Source organism: Acipenser ruthenus, chromosome 30 (genome assembly GCF_902713425.1).
Source record: "Acipenser ruthenus chromosome 30, fAciRut3.2 maternal haplotype, whole genome shotgun sequence".
In the NCBI taxonomy this organism is placed as follows: Eukaryota; Metazoa; Chordata; class Actinopteri; order Acipenseriformes; family Acipenseridae; genus Acipenser; species Acipenser ruthenus.
This window is the reverse complement of record NC_081218.1, coordinates 10391585-10415278: the sequence shown is the minus strand read 5'-3', so window position 1 is coordinate 10415278 and position 23694 is coordinate 10391585. Positions and strand designations below refer to the sequence as shown.

At 42.3% G+C, this 23694-nt stretch overlaps 1 protein-coding gene across 2 annotated transcripts in view; it reads left to right on the top strand.

Moving 5' to 3' along the window:
• The window catches only part of LOC131702750 (plexin-A2-like), a 183026-nt gene that overhangs the window by 137994 nt on the left and 21338 nt on the right, over positions 1 to 23694 (top strand). For both annotated transcript variants that reach the window (XM_059004789.1, XM_059004788.1), the window contains exons 13-21: positions 3628 to 3779; positions 9203 to 9320; positions 10434 to 10570; positions 14178 to 14345; positions 15478 to 15571; positions 21334 to 21573; positions 21876 to 22019; positions 22172 to 22406; positions 23431 to 23573. In XM_059004789.1, coding sequence (XP_058860772.1) covers positions 3628 to 3779; positions 9203 to 9320; positions 10434 to 10570; positions 14178 to 14345; positions 15478 to 15571; positions 21334 to 21573; positions 21876 to 22019; positions 22172 to 22406; positions 23431 to 23573 — 1431 coding nt within the window. The remainder of the gene's footprint in view (positions 1 to 3627; positions 3780 to 9202; positions 9321 to 10433; positions 10571 to 14177; positions 14346 to 15477; positions 15572 to 21333; positions 21574 to 21875; positions 22020 to 22171; positions 22407 to 23430; positions 23574 to 23694) is intronic.

Here is a 23694-nt window from a genome sequence, read left to right as displayed (position 1 = left end):
GGGAGTGAGAGGGGGAGAGGGTGGGAGAGAGAGGGGGAGAGGGGGGGTGAGAGAGGGGGAGAGGGGGAGCGAGAGAGGGAGAGAGAGAGGGGGAGAGGGAGAGAGAGAGAGAGGGATACATGTCATGCCCCTGCTGAGATCAGCCTCTCTTTTTTTCTGTCCCTCCCTAGATAAAGCTGATCTGTTAATCTCATGGATGAGATCTGAGAGTGTCTAAAGCGCTGGAGCCCAGTACAGGCTGATGATTCAAGCTCTTTTAGTTGGGAGTGTTAGTTTATGGGGTGTCTTTACACAGCTAGGGGTGACTGCATCAGTCTCGCGTCGGCCATCAGATTCGATTTTTCCTGTAAGAACTGTGCCACAATTAAAGCATTTGGCCACCAGGTGGCACTGTGCGTTACGCAAGAATCCCAATGGATGGATTACTCTGTATAAGATCAAATGTTAATGCAATATAGTGTTTTATTATCTTAAATAACAGAATGTAGCTGATGGTGGCCATGTATATAATTTCTATATGCTAGTTTGAAATAGTATGGTATTATTATGTATGGCCTAATATCCTTAATATCATGCTTTATAACTAGGGCTTCTGTTTTTTGGGTTTTATTAATTGTATTTTTCAGTGCTTATTTTGAGCTTTTTTATGTAAATCGTTTTTTTCGGGGCTATCGTTTTTGATATTCTGTATGAAATTAGTGTTTTCAGTTACTTTCCAAAATGGTTGAGCGTTTGTTTTTTTGACACTTGACAGTACTTGCACACTTAAGTTGTACCTCCTTTCCTTTGCTGTCTTACACAATCAAATCCCTATGGTCACGAGCACATTCTTCTGGGGTTTTTGTGTGTAGGCATTTTTTTACATTTCGCCACAATTCTGTTTTAAGTCCTCCGTATCTTAACTGTAATACAGCTTTAAATCCCGCTAACAAGCCTCCATTCCTGATTGTAATCTCGTTTTAAATCTCGCAAGCGGAGTCTCCAGTCGAAATGTAGGAATGTGCTGTCACTCAGTAGTTGGGGCGGGTTTAAGGTATTCAGAACGAATAAATGATAGATACAAGTCAGGAAGGTGGGACAATGCCCAGCAGCAGGTTTTATTTTTTAATGGGAAAAGGGTAAAGTCAACATGAATTGATGAACCATTTCCAGTGTTTTTCCGGTGTTTATTGGCTATCCACCGATTTCATTTTCTTTGTATCGGGGGTGTTTTATCGGGTTTTATCGGTTAAAACCGCAAATCAGAAGCCCTATTTATAACACATTGATGAGTGCAGTATTGATTGTATTGATCCTAAACTAAAGTATGAACTATTTTGTTTTCAGATCTGTCTTTTCAAACCGTTTTAAATTCTACCTGCTTTCTGCATGCAAGGCACAACCAACACAAGTGCCATTCAGCAGATCGAACGCTAACGAAAAGAGAGACACACAGAGCTGCACAAGAACAGCAGCCTCAAGTTAAAAGGTTGATTCATTAAACATCAGCTAAAAGCACTGCAAGGATGAAATGCAAGGTTAAGACGACAATCCATCAGCCGGTAAAATAGAAATCAATTCATGTAGGAACCTCAGGCAGGGCCGCACCATCCCGAAGTTAACATGCAGAGTGCTTAGGAGGGAAATGGGAGAATCACTGAGACTCCTGATGCTGCTCGCTGCCTCTCAGCATTACTGTTATCAGGGCGAGTAACTGAAACAGCCATTCAAGATTACAGGCAGAAAAATCCCATCCTTATGGAATAAACACTGGGCTATATCATTATAATTCCTTAGTGATTATCTCCTCTGATTGCTTCAGAGTGTTCTCCAGTATCGCTTTTGAGCAACAGCTATAATTTGTGTACAGGAAGTATCTCTCAGCTGTCCTGGAGGCATTTGAGAAAGTCTCTGAAGTTTAATGCAAATCACACTGTCATTTTATTTTGTGGTGCAGCAGTAATAGTAGGAGGAGCAAATACCTCCCAAATTCTCTTATGCAGTATAAGGTTAAGCATGCAGGTCAGCCGTTACCTGCTAACCCAATCCACCCTCTTCCCGATATTGTAAATCCAGTGGGATTAGAACTTTTGCAAACACCTATCAGAGGTAATCCGCTGTGGCAGGCAGATTGAAACTTGTACATGTGGAAGTGTTTCACCATAGCTAAAAGGATTACATTGCATGCCCAGAATCTGAGGTGTGCAAAAAAAAAGGAGGTAGACCACAATCTTATTGACCGCTATACTGTCAAAGAAGCCCCAAGTCTTTTAAAACAAAGACCATCTTGCGTCAGAATGCAGGAGACTCCGATCATCCGGATTGGAAGCACCAATCTTGCATCTGTGTCACTTCTTTTACAATCAAAGAATATGCACCTGACTTTGTGTGCCAGTGTACAAAGATCACCAGGCAAACTCCCTCCATTAAAGCTACTATGTGTTGAGGGGCGCCTCTTTATTTCTAGAGACACCACAGATATATTTAGCCCGGCATCTTTCCTCTACAGTTTGTTTTAACTATCTCTTGCATTCCCGAGCAGTAATGAAAGATTCATTTATTCTGGCCCTCAGGCTCAGCAATGGCAGTTACTCGACACAGTAAGCAATTAATGTCCACTAAATCTAGGTTACAATGTAGCATTGCCACTAGGCAACGTAGGGAAATTGAACAGTCTTTATTTTTACATTCTAGAATAGTTATTTGAATGACAAACTGATAAAACAGGGATTGGTGTCTGGTGCAGTACAGCACAGTATTACATTTTTTTGTATATTGGCATCTACATTACACACACAGAGTAACATGAATACACAAATGCAATACACACCCATAGGGAGCTTGGTGACATGGAGGATTGCCAAGGCTGAGGGTCTCTTGATTTGTATAGCGTGTAAAGCAATAGCCAAGGTCACACAGTGTACCCGTATTGTGTTTTATTAGAAGGTGGCAATTGTAGGTGGTAATTGAATCCCTGTTTGATATATTGTGTGGGGGAATAGGTTTACAAACTGCAGTAGGCTGTTAAGAATGCTTGCAGAAGTCAGTGATTTAGATAAAACTGCTTTCTGTAGTAAACCGACATACGGTACAACAGGATTGAAACCCTAGTTATGGCATTGACCTACTGTGCCGACAGCAGGCATGCAGTACAAGCTCTGGAGCTATTCCAGGAAACAAACACAAAAATGTCATTCTGTTTTAGGTGGTCAGAATAACTGGCAGCGTCTGCAGGGTTTTGAACAGTGGTGCTAAAGCTGGTTATATGGATCTTTAGCAGCCTCAATCACAGGCCCTGCATGGTGTGAGAGAGCACTGGGAGAGGTGCTGTCCTGTGGCTGGATTGTCTACCGTGTGGATGTGGAAGATCTTCAGGTCACTTTGCAGTAAGACTAGGGGTGCTGTGTCGGTGTGACTACATCTACTGTACATCTACATCTATCTCAATACTGGTCAATACATTCACAGACAAGTGGGTGAGAAAGACCTCCACCAGGACATCTCAGTAGACCTTGCCAGCTAAATACATCTTCAAATAAAGTCGTACTGTACATAAAGCCATAATCAATGCTGTCTTCTCAGCTTTGTCCCATGGTGAAGTGAATTGTGAGTTGGAGAGTGACGCTGTCTGTCTGTCTATCTGTCCAGGTGACCCCGGTGGCCGGTCCTCCCGAAGGAGGGACGCGTGTCACGATCCACGGAGTCAACCTGGGCCTGGACTTCTCCGAGATCATCCACAACGTGCAGGTGGCCGGCGTGCAGTGCAGCCCCCTACAGGACGGATACATCATTGCAGAACAGTGAGTTATCTGTTACTAGTGACAGTATTTATTACTGGCTCCTGATAAACTCTTTCAACACTGCAGATCTGTACAGCGATGGCCAAACGTTTTCACCTAGAATTTTGGCCATCGCTGAATATCACCTAGAATTCTAGGATTGAGACATAATAAAAAAATATATATGAACACAATTTAGATATTTTATTTAACATCATGTAATCAAAGAAACTTCAAAATGATATCGCAAAAGTCTATCGAAAGCCATAATAGTAGTACAGTATTTCATGTTAGATTTGGAAATGACACATTTTTCAATTTTTGTCAGTTTTTCATTAAGTATATGGAAAACTACAAAGCAGTATGTAATTCAATATATTAATGTAAAATTATTCAGCAGGCTTCATTCGACTTTATGAAACAAAATTAGTTAATTCTACAGGGTGATGCAAATAGGTCTAGTAAAAAAAAGACAAGAAAATGCAGACCACATTTATATACCCATTGGTATGCAATTTTAAAATGCTGAAACTATTTCACTAGCTTGAGCATTTTATCCTTGGGTTATTTTAATGTAAAGATAATTTCTGAGTGAAAAGAAGTACTGTCTTTGATCATGCATTCAGCACTGTTAGAAACCTGTGTTTTGAAGGAACGCTTTTGTTCTGCTATCACTTCCATATCCACTCCATCAGAGCCCAGTATTGCATTGCTCTCCCAAAAAGCAGTCCAATGTTAAGTTGCCTTGAGGCAGAGTCCCAGGGACGAACTCGATACAGCGGAAATACCAGGCAGTGGTAGGGGGACCAGGCGTCCTGGTTTTACCACACTCCGCTTTTCTCATCAACGGTCTGCAACCGCACCAGATAGCACTCCTTACATTAATTAGTTAAACAATCGCCAATCATATTCAAATATGGTTCCAGAATAATATTCTAAAGTATGCAAATTGAGGCTAACAATAGCTGTACATATGGTTATCCATGGCCACGAATTGGAAAGGGAAGGTGCAGTCAAAAAACGAAATGGTATCATTTTAAAATTATTTTTAAACTATGTGTCCTGGTTCTGAGTTATGGAAATCTGGTCACCCTAGGTAGTGTCAAGGTGGATGTACAAACTCCATTGGGGAACGAGTGGCGCACCTCACTCTGCAATGCTCAATATAAGGGATCCTGGGGATTCTTGATCTGAACCTGACCGTGACGCTCTCCCCTAGAGAGGGGTTCAGTCCCTGCAGTGCTCTGTGTGTGTGTGTGTGTGGTGCTGGGATTGCTTTGAAAGGCACATCTGTCTCTATTTGAGCATACTAAACTTCTTGCATGTATCGTATGTGATCGTTTATATTTATAACATGTGTAAATGATGACACATATACAATGGAAAGGGAGAGATATACTGAACCAGGGAGCTGACTCAGCAACCTCGGCCCCCAACTGAAAGCTGTTTCTTCCAAATGCCTCTGTGGCTTTTCTCTCACTGATGAACATGTTTGCTTTTTTAAGTGCAACTGGAATTCAGGACTAGAGCTGTAATTATGATGACCTCACTTCACAGTGCAGTGTTAGTGTGCTACTACTTCTATTTGCTTAATTTAATACACATTTTAATTTGGGATCCACAAACTAACAAAGCCGCTCAGCATCTTACAGGTGCACTTAAATAAAAAGCAGGGGTATTGTTTTAAAGACAGAAGCATGCTGAGAGGCTTGCGTTCCATGCTCAGAAGGCTGGTGTATGTAAATGGTTTCATAACAAATGAATTCCCTAATTAGCTGTATACCTAGCTCCCGTTGGTAGTGTCAACATGAATATCTGGCACAGCAGCTTCAGCTTGGGCTAATTAAAACAAGTGAAACTCTTGCCTATTTTTATTTTTCCGAAGGGAGTAAGTTCAGAAAAGAGCTTGCAGTGGAGAGGGTCAATTGCACTCTCAACATCTGTCAGCAATTTTTCAGCTTTTGAATTATTTGGGAAGAAAACGTGAGAGAGCATAAGCACTTGAAACTGGACTCCGATGTAGCCAAGCCTGGAAGCTACAGGGAAATGTAAAACAAGATGACACTGCACCAAAATAAAGGGCTATTTCATTCACAGAACATAAATATGCAAAATGAATTTGAATAAGAAATATAAGATACACTCGACACTGCCAGACAATACTGACCCTCGTTACAAGTGACCGAATCTCTTATTGCGCTTAAATTAGTATGACGGTTTGAAACAAGTTTAATCCAGTCCAGCTCTGGACTGGATCCGGATGGACTGGGATATAGACTTTGCCTAAAATCCCATCCCATCTGTTGTCCGGATGCATTGCCAGAAGAAACGGAACAGAGGAGTTCTGTAGAAGTGAAATCAGTATTCCTTGTGCACCTATTACTGCATTTGCATTCGTAAGCCCAGAGGCAACAATTAGTTTGCATATCAGTGAGGTCCTGGAGTAAGTATTGGCAAGTTTCAGCAGGATAAAAATAATATTCACAATGAGTCAGACTATCAAAAGGAGTTCTGTATTATATGAGGATATTCAGAATTACCAATTCACACCTACTTGATTACTTATTATCACCTTACGTGCTTCAAATGTAAAATCGAATTGATTATTATTATTTATTTTTTATTAGTTTTTTCTATTGTACAAAACAATAAACCCGCCTGGCAAACTGAAAGCCAAAAAAGGTCAACAGTGCTTTCTGAACCTTTATATCAGATCCAGATTTCCCTTTGTAATGAAACATGGACAGCGTTGGTTCAGCAGGTTGGTGACTGATCTAGATTTTGTCAAGCAACAGTGTGTTTCAAGGCTGCATGCAAACATAGTCCGAGTTTCTATTAGATCAGGTAATAAATATACAGTAACTGGTGTTTTCCTTTGTTACATTCTAACAGGCACTGAAAAGAATTAAGCTAAAATGCAATTTTGCTTGCTTGCTGTGCAATTGATTTGCCAGACGGAGCCTTAGAGCACGCTAGAGTTCACGCCAGACAAAATTGCAAAGAAACATAATCATTTGTTTTATGGTCCTTTTTTAAAATTCTGGTGTCGGCTGTATGCCTTGGAGTACTCAATCACGAATGTCTATTTTCTTTATGAGAGTTCCTATCACTTTAATGTGAGCTAAGGGTTACCGGGCTGAGAGATCCAATTTCATTTGAATTGCCATGGAGCTCTGTGGGTAAGCACTGGACCTAATGAAGCGCGACTATTTTAAATCTAATAACCAGCATGTGTGATTGAACACTGAGGCTTCCTACTGAAGCTCATTTCCAGACCCATCCCACACATCTTCATACTTTAATGAGCAGGGGCTTAAAGTGGGACCCTGGCACATGTTCTTTCTGCAAGTCCTTCAAGCATGTTTTAATCAAGAAAGAAGTAAACAAACAAACAAAAAACACTCCTATCCAAGCAGCCGTGAACATATTGCAATAAAACTGTCATTTACATTACTAAGTGATTGACATCATTTTACAGACACAAATGAGAGAGACTAACATGCACGGTTTGAAGTCTGAAATTCATCATCTTCAACCACTACCTATTCAAAGTGGCGCTATTCAGATCTGCTGCTGTTGAAGATCTATTGAACAGGCTGGCTTGTGTGCCTTATAGCGAGTATGGTATGAATTTAATGACATTCATTGTAGTCTATTGAATAGTCCAGTGTAGGATTGAAAGAGAGAAGGAGCTTAGAAACACAAAACTGCTCCACACAAACCAACTAGGCACTCACATTAATTCTGTCTTACCTGCTTGGTCAATGACGTCTTTAGTCGATAGGTGTTTTTAATGTGGATTTTAATATGCAATAATGTATAGGGAAGACTAGAAGTATTGCGTGGTCTATATTTGATCTGTTAAAATAGTTTTTGCTTATTCCAAGCTTTTAATAAACTGTTTTTTAAGCAAGTGTTTGGCAACCCTTGCCGCTTGCTTACATGGTTTATATTAAATCACTTTATTTATTTCATCAAGCATCTACTTTGTATTACCCAATCCTCTCCGTATAGAAACCGGCCCTGTGTTGCCGTGAGCAGCGCTCCTCCACGCAATATGGGTTTATGTGGAACCTTTCTGATTGAAATGCGCTGCGTGCCACTGGCTGTAGGGGACAATTTGTTAGTCGCGCATTGGCTCTGACAGCAGTTTAATCCGAGTAGGAGTGAAATCATTTGTTTTGCTGCAAAAAAAATGTCAGGGGAAAATTAGAAACCAGGCGAGGAAAGGCAGATGTGCAGCTAAAAGGGAGAAAGTGACATTTTTCAATGTTATTGTGTTTTGGGTGCCACTCACCCTATTGTTTTCACTTCTGGAGGAGGGTTATTAATGCAAGGGCAGGTTATAGATCCCAGTAGGGTCACATTGACCTAAACCTCCCCAGTTAAGTGTGCTGTGTCCTGATTTCAGATATACAGTACAGTACACTGTGTAAAATTATGTGTTCAGCTCCACTGGATAACTACATTGCATTGCTATATTATAACTGCAGGGCAACAGAATGAAATAGTACAGTAGGTTCATTATAAGCAAAACATTGCAAATATCTTCTTAAAATTATAATGTTTAGTTGTGTGCAAGATAAATAATCTCCAACTGCTTCTTAAAGGCTTTTTTAGCCACAGTGAGGTGGAACTGTTTTGGACATATTTTATTAAAACTACAGATTATTAGCCATAATAAAAACTGCATTCCTGCAATACATAGCAGCTGCATGTGTCACGCACTGTAATCGTCACATAGGTTGGGACAGGTGGTCACAATTGGACTGCAAGGTCCACGCTTGGAGTGGAAGACTCCCTACTTGTGATTCAGAAGTGCACTAAATAAGACCAGTAATAAGCATGTCTCCTGCTGATCAGGTTGATGATTGCTCACCCTTTTTATTACTCGCTGTTAGGAGCGATCAATAGCTGCTGTTTTTATGTTAGAACAATTGATCTTTCCACCTGATGATTTGGTGATATTTGATCAGGCCATCTGATGACTTATCTGATCCACTCTTATTGATCCCTCCGGCAGGTTGGTTTGGGCTTATCGTTAATGTATTGTCACGGCGTGATATCTTACTGTATCCATGCCAACAGGACACCACGGTTACCCTCTCAGATGTAACCCCCTAATGCCCACCAGTGCGTCGGTGCAGCAGTGATGTTTGTCAACCTCACAGGCTTATTCAGTCGCCGCAGGAGCACCTTTCTTGGTGTACAACCTGTGTAGGCGAAAGGGTTTTTTTTATTATTTGTGTCTGAACATGCATGTTCCGAGCGTTATCTGCAGGTTAGCCCACACACTGACTCATGCTTTCAGGTAAATGCATCCATCGAAGTACTGGATTTACTAATCCCTACTGTTCTAAAGACCTCACATGAGGTCACGCCTCCTCGCCCTGTAGCCTTGAGAACCTAGCACTGCTCCTGAGCCCGCAGGCTGTCTCTTGCAGGATCGTGTGTGAGATGGAGCCGGTCCAGCTACAGATGTCACCCGGACCGGTTGAGCTTTGCATTGGGGAGTGCAAACCGGAACTGAAGACCAGATCCACGCAGCTCTATACGTTCGTGGTGAGTGTTGCTAACCTATCCCTCAGATACCGTTTCTTTCAATAAATACTGGAGATAGATGAATGTTTTTTCCCCAAAAGCAAAACTGATCTTTGAATACAGACATTAGCGATACCGAAACATTTAGAGTTACGGCTACTCAAACGTGGAAATGTTGCAAAGCAAATTGACAGCATCACGTCTCAAATGTGTGAAAACCCTGTACAGCTAGGTTTAAAAATACAGGTTTCTGTGTAGGATAAACAGAAAACATGATGGTTCTGTGTAGGTAACCCCACACTAAAAAACCCATTCTGTGAGGAGGATCATAACTATCAGAGACACCGTGTCCTTTGCTGGCTATGTCTTGCATTCTTCCATTACCTGCTATCACTTATCCTCTAAACTCAAAGCACTGTGGATAACGCAGATGGGCGGTGAGGCTGTGCGATCCCTGGAGATAAAGTGCAGTTTATGCAAACATAATTAGTAGTTGTAATTATACATGTGATTTTAGTTTAGGAGCACATACAGTTGCCCACAAACTTTCTTTTAACCCTGCCCCCCTTGACAGATTAATTATCTGAGGTTGTTATAATTACTGCCTGTCAGCCCTTGATGCGTGCCCCTGTTTGTGACGGTCATACTTTTCACTGTGTCGTGAGATTACCCCCACAGCACTGGTGCAGTAAAATAAACAGTAATTAAGGTGCGTTTGGGTTTACTCTTTTAATTGCATAGCGCTGTACTGTGTGTAATATTTAATTACACATCCTTCCACAGACCAAACTCGACTTTTGAGTTCAATGTCTTTTTAAAGTAAAACAACTATGGTATCAAAGCACCAAACACACCTCAAATATCGGATTATGTAGGGATGGAAATAAGACTCCTACTGCATAGCAGTTTGACCCATTCCAGGTTTTTGATACGAGCTTGATCAGCCACTGTGTATAGTTAACAAGCTCAGATGTGTCATCTTGACCTTCCTAGCGAAACCAGGAGTGGATCAAAACGCTATGCATTGCTGTGCAGTGGGATATACAGTACAGCAGTGGCACTGCGCTGTCTCAGATCTGTGATTATTTTAGACGATGCTACAACTTTAGATTTTATGTCCTGCTTTGTTTTCAGGAACCAACTGTGGAAGCCTTGTCCCCCAGTCGGGGACCGGAGTCTGGGGGGACAAAGGTGACCATAATGGGGCAAAACCTGGGAGCTGGGAGCAGCGTCTCTGTCTTCTTCGGGAATCAGACATGCGAGTTCTACGGGTGAGACAGATACACCTCAACAATATCCACCTAACTACCTGTTTCTCTCTCTGTATACATAGTTAGTGTGTGTTAGGGAAACCTCTGTATAAGCCAGGAAGTGAACGCCAGATTTTCCACCATTGCACCAGCACCCAATATATCATTCCTTCTAGATCATTCCTTTAATAAAAGAGTCAAGCTGCTGCAGCAGCAACAGCAGCATGCCGTAGCCAGAAAGCTTGTTTGGCCTTTTCTATTTAAAGATGAGCCACTCAATTCCTGCTGTAATGCTGGGAGGTTGATTTAGATGAAACGGCTTTAATGAGATGCCAGCTAATTGCAACATTCTATTTCGGAACCCTGTCTGACCAGAGGGGGGGGTGGGGGGGGGGGGGGGGGTGATAGGAATTGTGGGCAGATTCGCTGTGATGGGCTAATCATAAAGACCGCAGCTAATTGCCTGACTGCAGGCAGGATAATTGCAGACAATAGGCAGAGAGAGGGACCTAGAGTGACAGAACGTGGCTGCAGTGCACAGCACAGTCAATGCCACGCCAGTGTAGTCAGCACCGTGTCCTGCCTTGAAACAGTGGAAGCTGCAGTTGTTTAAATCTATGGCTTTTTGGCTAGTGTGGTATTAAGTGCTTTAGACACTATACTTGAACTGATTTTGAATGGCCTTTTAGCTGGGGAGTAGGGAGGTCAAAAGCAGATGTGGTGGAGCTTTTTGATTTCGATTACTGCATTAGAAATGAAGTGTTATTCAGTGTAAAGATTAAGCTCTATACCCGACCCCCTCTGTTTATTGTGTGAACTAGAGGTCTGCTCGGGCCTAAATTTAAAACCCGATCCGAACCCAACCAAACAAATTCGAACCCGACCCGAGCCCGAGCCCTTTGAAATATTTACATACCCGACCCGATCCACTAAACAGGCGAGCAACTGCAGATCAATTGACGGCAAATTTCAACCTGGGGCGCAGACAGTTTCATCAAAAACGGTCCACCGAGAACTCCACAGAGCGGGATACCATAGTGGCCCAACGCCCTATTAAGTGACTATACATTGGTGTTTCCATTTTTTTGTCCACTACCTGTACATCAGTGTGCTGCTGCAGAGATGAATTTACCGTCTTTTTGCTGTCATATTTCAGTAATATTTTGCAAGATTTGCATTGTACAAAGCCACATGATGGACTTTTATTACACTGTGTAACAATTTTTTATTTTTTTTTGGTTCCTGGGTAGTAAGTGTTATTTCCTAATTGCTTATGCCTCAAAAGTATAGAAAATGGCTATTATTCCCCACAAACTTTGCTTTTGTGACCAGGACAGTGATATTTTGAAATGTACCTATTTCCAATGAGAAAACGGGCAAATTTGTCTTTTCGTTCACATAGTCAGAAAAAAACAACATATGAATCCAAATTAACATGTATTTATACTAAAGTAATACAAAAATGACTACAAAAGATTTAGAAGTGAGTAGTTTTTCGAGATTTACGATTATACTGTAAATCACTTTCACGAATCAGCCCCCAAATGTAGTCTCCCATCATGTTCTCGTTATACTGTCCTTGGTAGCGGCGTTCAAAGTCCAGTATATCCTGGTGGAAGCGCTCGCCTTGCTCCTCCGAGTACGCTCCCATGTTCTCCTTGAATTTATCAAGATGAGCATCAAGGATATGGACTTTGAGGGACATCCTACAGCCCATTGTGCCGTAGTTCTTCACCAGAGTCATAACCAGCTCCACATAGTTTTCGGCCTTGTGATTGCCCAGGAAGCCCCGAACCACTGCGACAAAGCTGTTCCAAGCCGCTTTCTCCTTACTAGTGAGCTTCTTGGGGAATTCATTGCACTCCAGGATCTTCTTTATCTGTGGTCCGACGAAGACACCGGCTTTGACCTTTGCCTCAGACAGCTTAGGGAAGAAGTCTTGAAGGTACTTGAAGGCTGCCGACTCCTTATCTAGAGCTCTGACAAATTGTTTCATAAGGCCCAATTTGATGTGCAGTGGTGGCATCAGCACCTTCTGGAGGTCCCAGCCGTACTCATCATACTCATCAGGCGTCCAGCAAGGTCTTGATGCTGTTGTAATCCTCTTTGAGGTGTACCGAGTGAGCCAGGGGAAGAGACGGGTACTTGTTACCATTATGGAGCAGCACGGCTTTGAAGCTCCTGGATGAGCTGTCAATGAAGGACAGTATAACAAGAACATGATGGGAGACTACATTTGGGGGCTGATTCGTGAAAGTGATTTACAGTATAATCGTAAATCTCGAAAAACTACTCGCTTCTAAATCTTTTGTAGTCATTTTTGTATTACTTTAGTATAAATACATGTTAATTTGGATTCATATGTTGTTTTTTTCTGACTTTATGTGAACGAAAAGACACATTCGCCCGTTTTCTCATTGGAAATAGGTAAATTTCAAAATATCTCTCCTGGTCACAAAAGCAAAGTTTGTGGGGAATAATAGCCATTTTCTATACTTTTGAGGCATAAGCAATTAGGAAATAACACTTACTACCCAGGAACAAAAATTGTGTTACACAGTGTTATCACTGAATACAACAATGTTGTAATTTTTCCAAACTGATTTGTACCCTTTCCAGCAACAACACTCCACTGCTACACCGTCTCCTGTTGAGAATTATTTTTTTTCCCCTCCATCAGCCTATTTTTTTTTCTGTGTGCATTTGTGTAAGACTGACTGTTAAAATTTGGTGACGTTGGTGTTTTGTAACTGAACTCAATCCCGTTAAGACCGCCCACGCAGCATTTGACAGGCTGCACAAAATGTCAGTTTATCAGCAGAGATGATTACTGGTTGTTGGTTGCGTTGGAAATTAATTATATCCTGTGGTTACTTAGTAAAGCCCGGCCATGCAGCATTTGACACGCTGCGCAAAACGAGTAAGCCGATTTGTGAGATGATATTAAGAAAGGTAATTTCTCAAGGAACCTATGGTGCATGGCAAGTGGTTTTTCAAAAATCGTGCAGCAGAAAGTGAGTTTTAGGAAGCACTTGCACACAGAGGAAGAAAAAAATGCTCACTTAAAATTAAAAACAGCATAATCCACTCACTGATAACACTGACCCGACCCGATCCGAGCCTGAACTTTAATATACAAACTACACCCGACCCAACCCGAACCCGACACTTACTGTTGGGTCCTGTGAGGCTCAGGTCGGGTAGCAAGGCTCTAGTTATTTCCACAGCGCCACCCAGGTTTAGCTGTTGTAAGGTTGCCAATGGTTTCAGTGTGACTGATTCCGCTGGCCTGGGCACGGCGCGATGAATTCTGCCAGGGGTAGCGCTGCTGTACAAGCTCTTTTGAAGTTCGGTGGGGAATCAGCCGAAGGAATGCTCAGTGTAGGTCACTTCAAAGAAACAGCGGTAGAGCACACAGGGAAACACCAGCCTGCTCAAAGTAACCATGCACAAATGTGTGGGCAGACTGGCGATAGGAATTAGACCACCCACAAGAAAATCTGCAAAAAAGAACTCCAGAGGCTAGGTGGAGCGGCTGATTGATTAAGGTGCCTCATCTCTGAGTCCAGGGTTCACATAGCTTGCTGTCTTGCTTTGTCACTGTGTTAAACTGCCACCTCTCTTGCAGGCGCACTATGACAGAGATTGTCTGCTACTCCGCGCCCTCGCCCACTGGAGTCGGCCTGGCCCGGATCGGGGTCAGTGTGGATCATGCCCAGGTGGAGGAGAGCCTGCAGTTCGAGTACATTGAGGACCCCACCGTGCAGCGAATCGAACCCGAGTGGAGCATTGCCAGGTAAGAGGGGTCTATTCAGCTCTCTTGCAACACAGAATTGGTTTGTAATAAATAGAACATATTCCAGAAGCTTGAGCTCGTGTCCAACTGTATTGTATGAAATATTGAAATAAACTATTCTTAACTACAGGTCTTTTAAATGTGTTTCTTATTAGTTGCAAATGCTGTTGCAAAATTTGTACTGGAGCAAAACTCTGTCCCAATACACAGCAGTATAATGGAATATACATATACATAGTGAATGTCATTTGAAGCAACCCAAGGCACATAGCAGTGTTAAATTATACAAAAAAGAAAACCAGCCTCTGAAGCCATCCTCCCTAAATATCTTTAAATAAATATTCTTGTGCTCAGGAGAACCAGCTTCCCAAAATGAATATCAACACGATAAGATAATGGCACTCATTACAGCATGAGACTCTGCAGTGAAATGCCAAGTGGCCAGTGATGTGCGGTTTATCTGATTTTTCAAGACGTCCTGTCCCCTTGCTGATATCAGAGCTTGGTGTGCTGACGCTGTCACTCAACACAAGCAGCTCCGAGTTCTCCTTTACCTGCCCTTCAACTCCGCACTTCATTTAACTTCCAGGCAGAGAGAGGAACAGGCCTGTGTGCTGGAGGCATTCGTGTCTGACTGTACAGTACCGGACAAGGCAGAGCCATCTGCTTACTGCATGATTACCGGCTCCACTTCACTGCTTTAGACAGGGACGATTCAGCACATGCAGGAGCTGTCACGGAATCGCATTGTAATACAAACACAAGCCTCTGCAAGGGCCAGCGTCGACACTTGGAGGACAAGTTGAGCAACAAAAGATGACTTTTTAATGCCCCCCAGTTTTTGTGTTCTTGGATGAATTAATCGAAGAGAATCAGACCTGCTGCAAAAGGCTACTGATGCTAAAATCCAGAAAATGGGTGGGGTGTGTCTGTTACAGTCAAGACTTTGAAAAGTTACTTGCTTTGTCAATCATTCTTTCGTTCATTAGTAACCGCTCTGTATGATGATGTCTGAGGTGTGTGTATAGAGAGATTACTGATGTGTCAACGTGGTCTGTATATTGTAGTTATCATTTCTTATTTTTAACACAAGCCCAGTGTCACTCTAATAGTTGATCATGTTCTTTCACAGCGGCCACACTCCCCTGACTATCACAGGGACTAACCTGGATGTGATTCAGGAGCCCCGGATCAGAGTGAAATACAACGGCCACGAGTCAGACAATGTGAGTAAGCTGACAGTTTCCAGAGGTTTTCATCCTTACTCTTTCATTTAATGCAGCCAAAGCCCCTTTGTGACCTCATCACGCCATGTGGGCCTGTGACATCATAGTACTCATTGTGACATGTCGATGCTGCTTTATTTTATTTATTTTAATGTAAAAAAACCACACATTTGTTTTTAGTTAAAATTAAAATTGGTAAAATTGGTATAATGTTCAGTCCAACTAGCATGGTGACCATGGCAAGAAGCACAGTCTAAACAATGGAATGCACTCTCATTCCCACACCTAACTGCACAGTGTCACGGAGAAAGACCTCCAGAAGGGAATGGCTTCCATTAAATCCATGTAGTTATAGAAATGTCAGATCTGTGAAGCAATGTGATGGAAAAATAACTCAACAGTAGAGAGATATAATGCTCACATGACCCAAAAGCTGGCCTCTGTTGAAAGGTTCTCCTCAATGCTGTCACTCAGAATGTCAGAACTGCATTGTCTAAATGTCGTACCAGCTGATACCAAGCTGATACCATGCTGGATCGGGCAATAAAAACCTGTGCAAGACAGACAAGCAAGTCGTCTTTACCGTAGCAAAACAGGTCATAGACAGCGGGGTGCTGAAAAAAAAAAGGTCTCTTCGTTCGCCTCAATCAGAATGTTGCAGTGAATAAATAAACATGTTAAGAGTGAGGCGATATGTTTTTTTTTCTTCTTCATCTGTATTAAAAACCACTCTGGTGAGTATAATGGAATTCAGAAAATGTCTTAATGGGTTTTAATGGAAGATTAACTTTGGTCAAAAGCCGTCGTCAGCATTAAACGGAATGAAACAGTAAGAGCTGAGAGGAAAGGAAATATATGCTGATTGGATTTGGCGTTTTGTCTCCAGGGGGAAGGACTGCTTTTAATAAAGTAAATGAGCCATGTTTCAGATCTGTTTGAAATAATAATAATAATAAGAGGGAAATTCTCCTGGGGCAGATTCAGGTGTAGGTTTACTTGGTCGCTCTTGTCTGCCATAACAAAAGCTAACGCCTCAGGTTGCCACCTGTCCCCGTTTTCCCTGCATCGTCCCGGTTTTGATGACGGTGTCTCAGGATTCCTTCCCGGGACACTAAATCTCAGTGCCATAAAATTGAGCACAAGTTAGATAAATCAGGATAATATATTACTAAAATAGACAATATGAATTGGTTGTCAATACTATAGTAGTAATATTGTCAGTGGTTCCTATTGGATGGATATGGGATTTCTAAAGAGAGTTTAGAGTTTGTGCTGCAGCCGTGGCAACCCTATTTGCAACACACACTGCAGATATAACCTTAAAGCTACACCAGACTTTGTGAAATAGCTGTTTAACCTCTTGTTTGTTTAACATGCATCTGGACAATATCAAATGGCCTTGACTACTGGTAAATTGTCTTATTTTTCTAATATTATTTCCACTAGTAAAGATCAGCCAGCAGCACTGTTAAATATTGTTGATAAACTCTTAAACCCTAAAACAACTACACCAGTGCGTGGAGATCAAACAGATATTTGTGAGCAATTTTTACTTCAACTGATAAAATTGAAGTGTAGGGCCCATTTACTCTCTGTTCCTATTGCCTCTGTTCACCCATCTCCAGATTGCTTCCATAATATCAGTGCTAGGTTCAGGGAATGTACTGTGATAACTAAGGTAAAGCTTAAGGCTGTGATAATGAAACTACATCTTAAGACCCGTAGTTTAGATCCTTGGCCTCCCTGGTTTATGAAGGAATGTCTGTCTGTTTTAGGTCCTATTATAACTCATATTGTTAACTCCTCTGACCTCTGGAAGAGTCCCACTTACTCTAACACTGGCAGATGAGAAATCACTTCGGAACAAACATAACCTTTCCCCACATGATCTTGGAAACGATAGTCCTATTTCTGATATTGCTTTTCTTGCTAAGATGGTTGAAAAATGGGCAATTGGAAAAACTTCAGTCTGGTTCTCGCTCAGGACATGGTGCTGAGACAGCCTTATTGAGGGTCTGTAATGACCTCCTCTGGTTTGCTGATACTGGACAATTGTCTATTTTAGTGTTGCTTGATCTTTCTGCTGCTTTTGACACCGTGGACCACGTGATCTTTTTGGAGAGATTACAGAATTCTATTGGAATTCCAGGTCTTGCTTTGGAATGGTTTCGCTCCTATCCATTATATGGACGCCAGTTTGTCTCTCTGGGTCAGTACTCTTCATAAACCGGTGATGTGAAGTATGGATTTCCACAAGGCTCAATCCTTGGTGCCCTGCTTTTCAGTGTCTCCATGCTCCCCCTTGCATCAATTATTAACAAATAAAACCTTCCTGATTTATTAAACTGCGTCGGCTCCACAATGCTGTAGCCAGAGTGCTGACTCGCACACGTCATTCACAACACATTACTCCAGTACTTGAATCACTGCATTGGCTCCCTGTCAGGGGATCGATTACACTTACCCTTCATGGCTTAGGGCCTTCATATGGTCTTATGCCCCTAGTCATACATGATATCAGCAAATGCTGGCCTTCTGGTAGCTCCTAGAAGTTGGCTGAACTCAGGAGGGGTGAGGGCTTTAGGTTTTATGCTCCCTGCCTCTGGAACTCTATCCCAAATCATATTAGGAATATTGGCACAGTTCAAACTTTTAAATCAATTTTAAAAACATATCTGTTGGAGGTGGCGTATTTTTTAGCTGGATTGCTTGGCTGTTGGCTCGTGTGTCAGTTTTTTTTGGTGTTATTGTGAAGTGCTCTCGGATGCTTCGAGGTGATTTGAATTTTTGTTTGTTTTAATTGAAGGAAGGTTCGGTGGGGGGTGGGGGTTGAGGGGGGATGTTGTCATCTAGTATCAGTAGTGTTGGGTTAAAAAAAAAAAAATCAAATTATTTGTATTGCTGTCAACCTTAAAATATCATCAAGTAAGAGTATTATTGAGAGCTCAAGAGTTGTGTCTTGGCATGTAAAAAGCAGCCTATTTAATGCAATACAATCAAGTGTTTTCTTATACCAGAGTACATAGACCATGCTAATGAATACCATTCAAAAGAGCCTTGATTGGTCGGCACTACAACTTGCTGCTTGTCGCTCGCCGCCAGTTATTTATTTTCTTGTTATTCACAGTTTTTCATCCAGTGTTCAAAGGCTTTGATGTATTTTGCTTACTCTAAATTTGGATTAAATGCGTAGCATTAATCCAGGCTGCTAAATTTGCAGTAAATAAGGCAGAAATTAACTTTCAGTCCCAGGAGCCAAATCCAGCATCTGCTATCCTCAGTTTTTTATACTGTGAGAATTTAGTTGTTAAAAAAAAAAAAATCTAAACCCACAGCACCCACCATAGACCCACCGTGGTGTAACAGATGGTACAGCAGGATGGAAAGCCACACCAGAACTTACAAACACCAAGATGTATCTCCAGACATGATTTTTATATTCCATTTCCTTACCTCCTTTGATTTCTCTTGCGCAGAATTTCGCTAGTCGCTAGATTCCGATTTCTAATGCATTGTCTTCTTTTTGAACGGTCTCTGATTGTGCAACACAATCAAACAACCGCACACTCAGTACTACCAGCTGAAGAATATCTTTATCGACAAGGCGCAATCAAATTCCTGCAGGTGAGAATAACCTTGAAAAAGATGTCGCTGTCCTCAATAAAGATATTCTTCAGCTGGAAATACTGAGTCTGCGGTTGTTTGATTTTGATGTTTTGTTCCAGCAGTGGCACACCTCGGATGTGGTGGACTTTCTTGGGTTTTTTTTTCAGTTTGGCAGCGCAGTCTTTTGATTGTGTTTTGCTTGTACACCAGAGAGTAGACAGCTCTCTCCTCCATGTTTGTAAGCACCTATTAGAGCCCCCCACCCTTTCTCTTTTCCAGTTAGAGGCCCAATGAACACATGCTGTGCAGCAACTCTACCTTACTAATACTGGGGTCAGGTACTGGGCAATTCACTTAAACTATCTGTCATATAGCTTTACAGCACAGCGAGGCTTGTGGCTTCTTGAGACACTGTAGTGCAAAACTCACTGAACAATAACCAAACACATGTGTTTTTATAAATCACATATAGGTATAAATAAGATAGCAGAACATGGATAACAGGATACTATTTGAGGGTGATTTGTTTATTTATTTTTTAAATATACGCATACATTAGAAATTTACAGGACGTCTCTCTGGGGGGTATGGTATTTTATATATAATGAAACGTGCGCTCTTTGGAGCATCTGTGAACAGGATTATTACAGAACGGATGCTTGAATAAAGAGGTTGCTTCCGCGCTCCTGTTGTCTTGGGCAGTGTAAATAATTCAAAACGATTGACTTGCCTTTGTCTCTTCTCTCCTGCCCATGCAGGGAGGGAGGGGGAGAGGAGTTTCTAGAATTCTGGAGATATTTAGGTCTAATTGTAATCTAAAAGGGGAACAGAACTGTATCTTCCTGCACTTTAGACCTCCAGCTCTCCGTCAGAATATCGATTTCATTTTTACACGGATATTACTGCCCTGTTTGGAATACCTCAGGGACAGTGTGCCTTGTACTTGTAGGAGGTTTTATTTATAAATCAGAAAATCATTACAGCACAGCTCGGGAACATCTTGAACTACTAAGCGTACTGTTTCTATTTGACATCCTTAATTTAACAGTCAGGTTGCTTTAGGGGGTCTCTAGAATAGAAAGCCAAGTTAGCAGAGTTCTGTCCAAGGTTTAAGTCTGTTTGTTTAACCAGAATTAAATTGTTTTCATCAGGCAAGAAAGCAGCAGTGCCTTCGTTTATTAAAAAACAGAGCGATCTAAACACTACATGCTATCATTCTTTTTGCCTGAACAAGATAACAGATGGGTTTTCAATCACATGAAGTGGCACACAGAACTGTTGCATAAGCTAAACATGTCCCGAACGAATGTCCTTCATTTCTGGCAGTACAGAAACGTGTTGTTTCGGTGGGTTGTTCCATTACAGCTATTGCTACTAAGCAATAAGGCAGAATGTATACGACAATACAAAGAAACATATAACCAAAGGAAAGAAATGCATTCCCAGCTGCTTGTTTTTTTTCATGCTTGTTTTACAGTTTATATGAAAGGAATATCTTAGAAGTTGCTTAACAAGTCCCCTTGGCATGCTTTTTAAGTAACTACAACTGCACACAGCTCAGCAATTAGGCATGGTGCTGAATGTTACTGGTTTCTGTACAAATGTCTGGCAGCCTCACAATGGTTCTCCACATTGTTGAACATGTAGCTGTTTATGAAAGGGAATAGGAGGATAAACTAGCACATGCATTTATAACTGGGGGGGGGGGGGGGGGGGGGAATGTATCTGCTGGCTGATCCTGTGCTTTTGTTAACAGCATATGTGTTTGCTGCACTGATGTATTTTAGGGTGTTGTTTTTTGTTTTTTTTAAAGATTGCAAAAACTAAAAATTAAAAAATATATATATATGTTGTGGAGACATCCTGGAGTCCACAGAAAGGAATTTGCAAAGTCAGGAAGTCAGTATTACTCATAAAACCAATACACTGGCAATACAAATAAAGCGCCCTGGATATTGTCAGACAAGAGTTATATTTAAAGCCGCTTCCAGGATCCGTGCAAACTTACCATTAGAAACATCATGCGTTTCAATGGTTATGTTGATTTTGTGCCAGTCAACCCTGTCTGACCTACACATGAAATGAAGCTTGTATTAAAGACCCCCTGTGTAAATCCCTCTCTTATGAATCCCTGTGTGTGTGCTGCACTTCCCCAGGTGTGTAAAGTGCTGAACGCGACCACCATGTCGTGCCTGGCCCCGCCCCTCACCCTGGAATACCGGCCCGGATTGGACGCAGTGGAGCGTGCCGACGAGTTCGGCTTCATCTTCAACAACGTGCAGTCGCTGCTCCTCTACAACAACACCAACTTCATCTACTACCCCAACCCCACCTTCGAGCCTCTCAGCGCATCGGGCATCCTGGAGCAGAAACCGGGCTCCCCCATCATCCTCAAGGTACCTTCCAAGCTTTAAAACACACGGGGCTGCTGAATCCATTAGTGCAAACGTCTTCTAAAAGGAGAAATCGTCTGTAAAAACCAGTCAAAAGCAGCGAGATGCACATTGGAGCCCGTTAACAGAAACATAATGAGTAGTTGTTGTTGTTGTATTTATTTATTTTTGTTTGAACAACTGGTGCAGTGGAAGAGGAGGTCCTGGTTAAATGTATCGTCTGGAAGTCCAAAAGTAAAAGAGGGTGATTGAGTGAGGGCTTCAGCAGTATTAATGGCCGTCCTCTGTCTGTGTCCTTTCTCCAGGGACGGAACCTGCTGCCCCCAGCCTCTGGAGGTGCCAAGCTGAACTACACTGTGCTGATCGGAGAGACACCCTGCTCTGTCACCGTCTCGGAGACACAGCTGCTATGTGAGCCACCGAACCTCACTGGGCAGCACAAAGTCATGGTGAGTTGCCTTGCTTGTCTGACAAACCTGGCTGAGCAAAAGCCCTGGTCTGTAACTCTCTCTGTGGTTCTATTTATCAATGATGTCTCCTATCCAATAAGAAAGTGAGTGAGTGCGGTCACTGTGGTTGATGGCAGTGGTTGTTTCGGCAGGTCCATGTGGGTGGTCTCAAGTTCTCTCCCGGCTCAGTCCACGTGCTCTCGGACAGCCTGCTGACCCTCCCCGCCATTGTGAGCATCGCAGCCGGCGGCGGCCTGCTCCTCATCATCGTCATCATTGTCCTCATCGCCTACAAGCGCAAGTCCCGCGAGAACGACCTCACACTCAAGCGGCTGCAGATGCAGATGGACAACCTGGAGTCCCGCGTCGCCTTGGAGTGCAAGGAAGGTAGGAGACGGGAAGCGTTAAACTGGTTACTGGATAAGCACTCGCTTGACTCTTAATGTTGAAGGTGTGTGTGTGTGTGGTCTCGTTTGCCACTTACTGTATGACGAAAGCCATACCACTTATGTCTGCATTTGTGTTATTTGTATGAGTAGTCTTAGGTCGAACTTAAATTAGCAGTCTAAGAAAACACCTAAATAGCAAAAATACAAGAACACAGCAGAGGCTGTGATGTTACTACTTTGGGGAAAATCCATATTTATTAGCCATTGTAATGAATCCATATATATAAACTAACAAACGTGATGAAGACATGTCCATGTCGAAACGCATAGTGCGGTACGCAAAGTATTTTAACATGAACAGAAAATATAAAATAAAATAATTAATTTTCCAGTGTCAGCCGCATTCTTCCTTCCAAGACTTTAAAGCAGCTCATTTTGCTAGGCCCGGGTGTGGTTTCCATGGCAACCCATCAATGTTTACGTGGGGAGACAGATCCCTGATGACTCTGGTAGTGATGCCTGGCTGCTGTTCTTTTCTGTAGCAGCAGTTCAAGAATCCTGTTCTCAGCTCTCTGAACCAAAATAAACCCCAGTGACAACAGTAATAATAATACCTTAAAAATGTATTGCATTCTTACCAGACACGGTGTCGCCTTGCGGCACAGATTTGCAGAAATCCAGAAATAATCTTCTGCCAACATAGGATTTTCATAGATAACTTGTTTCTGATCCTGTAAGCAGCGGACCTGATTCGTTTGTAGTTACTGCAGGGAGTGATTTCTTTCAAGCCAGCTAAAACATTACAGAGACGAATAAGAAAAGAGCAGTAAATAACTCTGGGGAAACAGCGCCTCCTGTGGGTATTCATAGGGTATTACAAATAAATAATCTCCCTCCTTAACTCTTATAAAAATAGTACCATGTACAGTTCTTATTTTTGTACACTGTAGAAGACACTAAGCCAAAATGTTGGTCTTCTTGTAGTTGTGTCCTAACCTGTCTGATGCTCCTTCTTCCCTCAGCCTTTGCAGAGCTGCAGACAGACATCAACGAGCTGACCAGTGACCTGGACCGAGCTGGCATCCCACACCTGGAGTACCGCACCTACGCCATGAGGGTTCTCTTCCCGGGCATTGAGGACCATCCGGTGCTGCGCGAGCTCGAGGTGAGGGGCACCCCCCCCCCCCCCCTTCCCCCAATCCGTCCCTGCAGTTTGACCATAACAGTCTTCAAAATAACCAGGGATGTTTCACAACCTGTTCTATAATGTCACGCAGCCTCTGTCT